Here is a 10,124-nt window from a genome sequence, read left to right as displayed (position 1 = left end):
AAGAAATCTTAATTAAATGTATAAATGAAAGAAAGCTTCTTTTGAAGGAAAGCCTTAAAGTTGGGATCCTCAAGGCCTAATGTTGATCTTACCTCTAAATCAATAATGAATCATAGCCTGAACTGAGGTATTCTAGTTTATCAGCATTTATACACTTCTTCCCAGACAGAAGACAAATGATGACTTTTGCTGAAATTATTTCTAAGGCCTCAGAAAACAATTTTACTGGAAATCTGCAAGGATGGGTTTCAAATAAAAAGAATTATAATGCATAAAAAGAAGCACATTGGTACAGTGGATCATTAACTCTAGAATTAGTCGTGAGGCATTATTTTAAAGTTGTTTGGAAGAGAATTTGAGTGACCTCAAGCAAGTCCAAGACTTTAATCCACCATCTTGGCTCTACCCCCAACAATGCAAAGAGCATTGAATACAGTGTCAGAAAATTTAGGTTCAAATCTAGATTTTGCTACATAGTTCTAGTTTGACCTTGGATAAAAAAACAAAACAAAACAAAACCTATTCTCTTTGTGACTCAGTTTCCTTATCTATAAAATAAAGGAGCTGCCTTAGGTGAGCTCTAATATTGATCCTGCCAGTTCTTAATCTATGATTATGGTACATTAGAATAATATGGAACATTAGAAAGAATGGCGGATTTGAAGTTGAAAGACATAGTTTTGAATACCAGTTCTGTCCCTTAGGACTTGTGTGAGCATAAACAAGTAACTTTAACTTTCTGATCTTCAATTTCCACAACTTCTAATGTAGAGGGCCAATATCGAATAAGCACATGAACAGCAAAAGTCCGATGCAGGTATTATTTGAGAAGTGCTCTCTGTTAGGGCGAGCGATTCAATCTATTGGCTCACGATCTCCTTAACAATGAATTATAAAGACATACTCGATAAATTTAGGATAATCTTGATGGAGAATGCAAGTGATAGAACAAGACGTATTAATTATACTGTTTACCCCTTAACATTAAATTAAAAGCATATTTGAGGTAAACTCATTAGTACGATAATTTCTATTAACTACTCTGTTTCAACAAGTTCTTTTGTATTGATAAATGTCACAACTATTTACAATTGTGTTGGTATTGATAAGAATTACAACTATGTTATTGATAATTCTGTGTTGATAATACCTTGGTATTGATAGTTAAGGTGAATACTGAAGTGTCAAAGTATGGTTTGTGCATTAATCCTGGAAGATGTATGATATGCCTTGAAGGTAGCTATTAATAATATAACACTAGCCAAAAAGGTCTAGCCCTCAGATTAATAAATGAAGATTGTAAAGCATATCTTCCATCTGGCCTCAGATACTCATTCACACTCTCGATATTCACTGGAGCTGGATTCCAACACTTTTAAGATGAAGGATTTACACTTAGTGACCTCTATGGTTCCTCTGAATTTTAAACACATGATTTTTCAATTCAGCACTTTTGAAACTATTACTAGAGCAACAAGTCCCATTCTGGATTCTTTCTCCAAATATGGTACATCTAAAAAGTCTAGATAGGTTAAGTAAGTTGGGAACAAGAGGAAATGAAATGAAGTATGAGAAAATTGGCTGGATATGAAGAATAGTACCTTGCCAATATACGTTTTAAAATATGGTACTAGAGAAAGATGGGCTGTAGAATTGTCTTCTAAGCTCTTCATGCCTTAAGTGAGCACTTATTGAGAAAGAATCTTTTAATGGAAAAAAAACCTGAATGATTGTGGCCAAAGTATTCTAAGCAGGTTTCCTTATCTGTGAAATAGAGGTAACATGTTTCTTTCAGGGAAAATGTGTCTTAGCCTCCCTGTTCAGGTGCCATTCATCCAGGATGTGCTGTCCTGACAGTTGGTACATTCACTGATGCGACCTTCTATCTAGTAGAGCATTGAAAACTTTCTCTTTCACAGGATGCTTGGAGCATCTCATAGTAGTAGCAGCAGGAATATGCTGCCACCAGCTCCCCTGGGCCTCATGATTTCCCAAGTTATAGATTCTTCCCACTCTGGAGAGAAGGGGAAATAATGAATTCCTTGATGAGTTGTGCCTTGAATCTGAGTTTCTCCTTCATATTGGGAATCTGTCATATTTTTTCTGGGATTTAGTAACAAAGCTTTGGGCTTCAAGCCATTACCAAGATCATTAAAACACCCATTTGATCTACACAACTAGACAAGTTGTCATTAGTACTCTGACTTTTACCTGGACCATGGAGATCTCTTTGATTCAGAGAAGAAAAAGTCAATCCAATTGGTTATTCTCCTGAATAATTCAGCCAGAGTTGTTATGAACTGAAACATTAGCAGAAATAATATCCATTGAAACTTATGGCCAGTTCTGGCCAAATCAGCATGTAAACTTGTGGGAAACCTCTTCAGAATCTGGATTTAAGTAATTAAATGGAAGAGGGAGAATGAATAATTACATCTCTTGTGATCTCTAATTCTCCATGGTATTGATTTCCTTGAATCATCATGTTATTGAGAAGATCTGAGAAAATATATGTGGTGTCTTACAAAGGGAGCCTTCCATTTTACTGGAGCTTAAGAAAAGGCTATTTTCCAACACAGGTACTTTATATACTTCATTAATGTCAGAGAGTTCATAAAATATGGCGGAAGGAGGTCAATTGCTGAGGAGATTTTGTATTTTTTATAGATGTTATTTATGGGTAATGTGAATATGAGGACATACTTCTTAAACATGTGTCTGATTATTAGAATGCAAGTTCATTGTGAATAGAGACAGTTTCCCCAGCATCTAGCTCAGTGTCTGGCATATAGTAGGCACTTAATAAATACTAATTGCTTGATTGATCATATGTAGCTAGAATATCTGCAACAGGAAGTAGCAATATATTTCTAAGGAAATTATTTTAAATATTTTAGTACAACATAGGTTTATAATTTCATTAATCAGGATTACACCCCATAGATACAATGCACATGTGCTTTCCACCATTACAGATAATTTTGGGATTGAAATGGGTCTCAACTGTCATCTTATCCAATTCTTATCTAAATAGGTTTCTCCTCTTAAATGGTCTTCCAGCATTTGAGTTAGAGACAAATCAGTGATATGACTCTCATATTTCTCAAGATAGTGCAAGAGGGTCATAATTTTTGGCACCTTTTTCTTAAAAGGAATTGAAATCTTACTCTTGGGGCAGCTAGGTGGTATAGTGGATAGAGCACCAGCCTTGAAGTCAGGAGGACTTGAGTTCAAATCTGGTCTCAGACACTTAACATTTCCTGGCTGTGTGATCCTGGGCAAGTCACTTAACTCCAATTGCCTTAGCAAAAAAAAAATCTTACTCTCTTTTATTTCTCTGCATTCCTCTTAGAATTGTCTTCTCAAAGAAAATAGATCTACTTTCTATCCAAATTCATGTTTCTTTCTACCACACTATCAAACAAATGACCAGTTCTTTTAACATTCTCCATATTTTGCTTTTCAATTCCTTTTTGCTTTTTGAGCTTGAATATCTCTCTTTGGACACAGTTTTTTGGTCTCTCTTAGCTCTTTAGATTTTTGAGCATTAAACATAAACTGTTTGGTGGCTAAAGCTGCAAACTTGCAGTCAGGGAGATCAGAGTTCAAAACCCCGAATCAGACAAAAACTGTTTTACCTAGGACAGTCACTGAGACTTTTTGTCTATAAAAAGACTCTATAAAATGAAGACAACAAAGCTCTTATCTTTTAGGGTTGTTGAGAGAATCAAGTGAGATAATTGTAAATTACTCAGTACAGTTTCTGGCACATAATAAGTGTGCCAAATATGTTAGATGTTATTATTATTATTGTTAGTACAATCTCACCATCTGATTTGGGCTTGTTCATTTCCTGATTAAGAACCCTTCTCTCTTTACTCTTACCCGTAATCACTTTTGTCTTCCACACTTAATGCCAAGGTTTTGGCTAATCAGAGATACTCATCCACCTTGCTTGGGTGAGATGAGATAATTACCCTTTCCTTAAACTGCCCTTTAAGCCTTCATTGAGTTTCCTTCAGAGTGTGATTGATTGCCTTGGTATGCCAGATCCAGGGATTTTAATGTCATTTTTCTCCCTCCCAGGCAATAAATAAAGTCAATGGCTGAGCAGAATCACAGCACTGTGACAGAGTTCATTCTCATTGGCTTCTCTGACCATCCCAAGTTGGGAATTATTCTCTTCCTGGTTTTCCTCAGTTTCTATCTCATCACTGTCCTGGGCAATATGGGCATGGTCCTGCTGATTTGCTTGGATAACCGTCTCCACACCCCCATGTACTTCTTCTTGAGTCACCTCTCTCTCTTGGATGCCTGCTACTCTTCTGTCATTATTCCTCAGATATTGATCACTCTGGTTACTGGCAGGACAAGTGTCTCCTATAACTCTTGTGCTACTCAGTTCTTCTTTTTCACAGTCTGTGCTGGAACTGAATGTTTTCTGCTTTCAGTGATGGCCTATGACCGTTATGTTGCCATTAGCAATCCTCTCCTGTACACAACAGCCATGACGCTAGGCACCCGTTGGGGCTTGGTGGCAGGGGCTTATGCTGGTGGTGTATCAGGAGCTATCCTTCGCACAGTTTGCACATTCACACTTTCCTTCTGTGGGTCTAACAAGATCAATTTCTTCTTCTGTGATCTGCCACCTCTGCTGCAGCTTTCATGCAGTGATACCACCACCAGCCAAATTCTGATTCTCTTCTTTGGCAACTTTGTGATCTTGGCCAATGCCCTCATGATTTTGGTTTCCTATTTGTTCATCATCAGGGCCATCCTGCATATAAAGTCAGTTGGGGGCAAAGTCAAGACTTTCTCCACCTGTGCCTCCCACATCACAGCTGTGATTCTCTTCTTTGGGACCCTTACATTTATGTATATGCGCAGCAATTCAAATAAATCACTCGAAGAGGACAAGGTGGTGTCTGTCTTCTATACTGTGGTCATCCCCATGCTGAACCCTTTCATCTACAGCCTGAGGAATAAGGAGGTGAAAGCCGCCTTCAGAAAAGTCATGAATAGAACCCATATTTTTTAGTAGATATAGTTCTGGGTGAGTCCTTATTTATCTTAATGATATTCTCCTCTGAATAATAATTGTTATCATTATTGAGTTATTTCAGTTGTGTCCAACTCTCTGTGAATCCATTTGGGGTTCTTTTAGCAAAAATGCTGGAGTGGTTTCCAATCTCTCTCTCTCTTTTTACAGAGAAAGAAACATACACAAATAGAGATAAATGACTTTCCCAGGGTTACACAGTTAGTAAGAATCTGAAGCTGGATTTGAAGTCAGGTTCTCTTGACTCTAAAGTCAGCACTCTATCACTGTGCCATGCATCTGGCCAGAAGTAATAATAACTAACATCTATGAAAAAAATTTTTTAATTGATGATCTATTAAGATCTAGGAGGAATCAAAGGACTTAGAATTGGAAGGGATCTTAGAGATCTTCTTATTTAGTTTCATTTGAATATGTAATACAAGTTCTCAAACCTCAACAAGGTGATAATTAATACAGCTAAACATGGTATAATGATCTAAAAGATTACTGAACTAGGAGGCAAAAGATCTAGTCATGCCACTAGATGACTGTGTGACATAGAATGTCACTGTTTCTCTCTTAGTCTCAGTTCCTGTTTCTAGAAAATTGAAAGTTGCATATAGGGATCTTTCTAGTTTTCATATTCTAAATATCTAAATAACGATATTGCAAGAAGTGCAAAATTCATCAGGCAAGAGGCTGATGGGAGCAGATTTGTACCCCCACTTCCAAAAGCTTGCCAATACTTATTGGGGATAATTAATATTTGGATGACTCACTAATTGTGCCTTGTAAACCTTAAATTCTATAAATATGAGTTATAGTGGCAAATCCCACCGTTATTATCTTCAGATCATCCTTCCAAGTTGAGGAGTTTTTTACTCTACTCTGAGAAGCTCTGTAATGGAGTGGAAAGAGTTTGGCATTAAGCATGTTTGCACCTGGAGAACACAACACAAAACACATAGAAAGCGAATCCTTAGAGGCAAAGAGTGGGGAGAAGTTTGATCCTGGTTCATAATCAGTTGGCTTATTTATCAGTTATCACTAATTATTCTATTTATATCCTAAGGAGTAAAAAGACTGTCAGCACCTTTCAAGTTCAGTACCCTGGACAGAGTCCTAATCACATTACCTGATTATCTATCACTGCAGAAAGATGCATTGGATTTGCAATTTGGGGACCTGACTTGAAATCCAGGGTCTGCCACTTATTACTCTTGTACTGGACCTTACTGTGAAGAGGGCCTTGAAAGAGTTGGTCTTTATGTCTAAATGCTGTACTTCCTCTGAAGATCTACATCATCTTCTATATTTGTCTCATTGTTTTTCATGTTTTATTTTATAAACACTTCCTTTGTCTTACCAATACTCTGCTCCTCTACCCCTTCAAGCCTCTATTGCCTTTTTTAGGGTCTGTGAATCTCTTTTGGAACATGACTTTTTTTTTTTCAGAGGTATGGAGTCTGGGAGGCAAAGAGAATTTAAAAGTCTATAGCACTCCCAGTTTCTGCTCTATTCCTTTCCAGTTTTCCAAACTCTTTTTTCCCCAAGCAAATAATTAATTCATATCTCAAAATCTTGTCTTTACACTTGTTAAATACAAGGTGATTGTGTTTGTTTAATGCTATAAATTACATGTCTATTCTGTTTCATTAATCTACCTATTTCTTAGTCAGTGCCAGATAATTTTGTGAATTACTATCTTATCGTATGCTTTAAGACACGGATATTCTTTTACAATTTTTCATTATGTCTGTAATGTTCATTATGTCTGAAATGTAATGTTCTCTGTTGAGGTTTTCTTGGAATCTCTGGAGGCAACCTTCCTTTCAGTTCAGTAATCACCATAAGTGTAGCCAGGTGTTAAAGTCCAAATCCTTTACTGTCTCCTTCAAATCTTGTCTCCTTTCCCAGGCCCGGTTAGCTTTCTTAGAGGCCTATATCTCTCCTTGGTTCCAAGAGCTTGAGCTCCTGCCTGCCTTCTCTGGCTTCTGAATCTCCCTGAATCCAAAGGTTTGTGCTTTAGCCTCCAGCCATCATCACAAAGGTGGATGATAGAATGAATTTGTCTCAGCCTCCGAGAGCTTCTAGTGCACTTGTCTTTTCTGGCCCTGAGAGCTTCTAGTTTATATGCTCCATATTGAGTATACACCAATCATTATATCACTAGGAGATCATTATTTGTTGTAGGAGTAAATCAATGCTAAACTAGATTTAACCAATGTTTCCTCAGTTCCACTTAGTACCTTGTTTCAAGTTCTGGCCCATAACAATGTCCTTGGATTGTCTAGACTTTTTGTTCTTCCAAATGAAATTTGTTTATAGTTTTTCCAATTCAATTAATATTTTTGGTAATTTAATCGGGATATTGTTGAATATATAAATTAGTTTAGGTAAAACTGTTTTTTGTATTATACTTATCCCTCCAACCCATGAACAATTAATACTGTACAATTTTTGTAATTTTGAATAAAAATTTTAAAAAATTTAAAATATAGTTTCTGGGTTTGTTTTGAGAAATGTATTATCAGATATTTTATACTATTTAGGATTATTTTTTAAAAGGATATATTTTTTTTGCAGAATTCTGTTTGTGATAAGTAGAAATGCTGATGATTTATGTGGATTTACTTTATATCTTGCTAAAATATCACTAAATTATTGTTTCAACTAACTTTTTAGTTGAGTCTTTGGAATTTTCCATGTATATCATAATGTCTGCAAAAAGAGATTATTTTGTTGCCCCATTTTTTATTTTAGGTTCTCTATTTTTTCTTCTCTTATTGATATTGTTAGGATTTCCAGTATAATACTGAACAATATTGGTGGCAATGGCTATCCTCATTTCACAGTTGATTTTACTGGGGAGGCTTCTAGTTTATCTTCATTACATCAATGCTTGCTTATACTTAAAGATAAATGCTTTTCATTAGTACTGAAGGAAAAATCCATTGATGCCAATATTTCCAAATTTTTTAAAAATAGAAATGCTTGTTAAATTTTATCCAAAGCCTCATAATTGTCATTATATTTAATGAAATTTTGATTATTTCTGTAATTTGTTCTTTAACCCATCCATTCTTTATAATTATGTTGTTTATATATATATATATATATATATATATATACAAAACTTCTTTCTTATTTTTTTGTTATCTAGTTCTAAGTCCCTTACTATTACAGTAATATGATCTATCTCCACTTATAATACTTAATTTTTAAAAAAAATTTAGGTGGTATATCATTTGGTCCATATAGATTCAATATTGATACTATTTCATTGTCTATGGTACCTTTTATTGAAATGTGATTAAACTGTTCATTTCTTTTAATTAAATCTATTTTAGCCATAACTTTGTCTAAGCTAATAATTGCTACTTCTCTTTTTTACATCAGCTGAAACATAAAAAATTCTACTCCAACCCTCCATTTTAACTCTGTGTGTATCCCTCATTCTTAAATGTGTTTCTTGCAAACAAAATACAGTTGCATTCTGATTTTTAATCCATTCTGCTATTCATTTCCATTCACATTCAAAGTTATAATTATATATATATCATATAATATAAAGAAAATTTATCTGCAAATTTTCCTTCATCTTATTTTTACTTACTACTTCCTTCTCAGTATTTTTACTCTATCCCTGCAACCCTGTTTTCTCCCCTTATCTTCTTCTTCTTCTTTTTTTTTAACTTGTTTTTTTTTTATTATTTAATAGCCTTTTATTTACAGGTTATATGTATGGGTAACTTTACAGCATTAACAATTGCCAAACCTCTTGTTCCAATTTTTCACCTCTTACCCCCCACACCCTCGCCCAGATGGCAGGATGACCAGTAGATGTTAAATATATTAAAATATAAATTAGATACACAATAAATATACATGACCAAACTGTTATTTTGCTGTACAAAAAGAAATAGACTCTGAAATATTGTACAATTAGCTTGTGAAGGAAATCAAAAATGCAGGTGGGCAAAAATATAGGGATTGGGAATTCAATGTAATGGTTTTTAGTCATCTCCCAGAGTTCTTTCTCTGGGCGTAGCTGGTTCTCCCCTTATCTTCTTATTACTTATTTTACTCACCCCTCTAAAAGTGTCTCCCTTATATTCTTCCCTGCCCTTTTAATCTTGGTCTATGCATCCTTCTAAAACTCCCTTCTACATCCTGCCCCCAATTTTCTCACCTCTAGAAATTCAAAGATATTTAAACTTTTTCAAAGTTGTTGATGAGTTACCCCATTGAGATATCAGCTGAAATAACATTCATCTAAAACAATAATGAGTTCTGGCCATCTCAATTTGTAAACTTGTGGGAAACCTCTTCTAATTACATCTTTTATGATTTCTACCTTAACCTTCTAATCCTCTATGGTACTGATTTCCTTGGACTATTGCGTTATTGAGAAGATCTGAGAAAATATATGTAGTTTCTTATAAGGTTGTTATTAGGAGAAAGGAAAGTAATTTTTGAAACACTTTACACTCCTCCAAAGCAATGGGGACTGTTCTCACTGTAAAGCATCTGATCCTTTATTCCATCCTGAGCTCCTGAATTACACAGTAGAATGAGCACTTGACCTCAATCTCACTGTGGCTCATTTCCATTAGGGAAGGTGATCTCTGGTGTCAGACAATCTGAGACATAGAAATTTGCCCAGGTGTTCTGGAGCTTTTTTTTTTTTTGCATATAGTTGTTTTTCATCTTTGTCCAGGGGTCTGTGTGCCCTCTTGGGATCATGAGGATGGCCTCAGGAGAACATTGAGATCAATATTGTCCACATGCTACTCAGCCTAATTTTGGCTTTGCAGATTACAGGTTGTGCTCACACCTTGGAGGCTCTGGGGTTGTGAGGGGGTCCAGACTGAATCCTTCATAAACATAGATGTAAGAGATGTAAGGGGGAGTCACTTATCTGCCAGTCTCTAACTCCTTCTCAGGGAAAGCACCAGCTCAGTCATGATAAAACAGGAGGGAGAAGTGATTGAGGACTGTTAGATTGTGAACAGAGCTAGCACAGGCTTTAATTGAGGAAGCTGTAAGAGGGATAACCCAGAGACTACATTCACTAAAAGCA

At 35.6% G+C, this 10,124-nt stretch overlaps 1 protein-coding gene across 1 annotated transcript; it reads left to right on the top strand.

Moving 5' to 3' along the window:
• The first annotated feature begins 393 nt into the window (after positions 1–393).
• On the top strand, positions 394–5,038 carry LOC100934380 (olfactory receptor 9I1-like). Its single transcript, XM_003773964.3, has 2 exons — positions 394–435; positions 4,100–5,038. The coding sequence occupies exons 1-2, from the start codon at positions 415–417 to the stop codon at positions 5,036–5,038; spliced, it is 960 nt and encodes a 319-aa protein (XP_003774012.3). The 5' UTR covers positions 394–414.
• Positions 5,039–10,124: the final 5,086 nt, after the last annotated feature.

The sequence above is a fragment of the Sarcophilus harrisii genome, chromosome 6 (assembly GCF_902635505.1).
Source record: "Sarcophilus harrisii chromosome 6, mSarHar1.11, whole genome shotgun sequence".
Taxonomy (NCBI): domain Eukaryota; kingdom Metazoa; phylum Chordata; class Mammalia; order Dasyuromorphia; family Dasyuridae; genus Sarcophilus; species Sarcophilus harrisii.
This window is presented reverse-complemented; position numbering and strand designations above follow the sequence as displayed.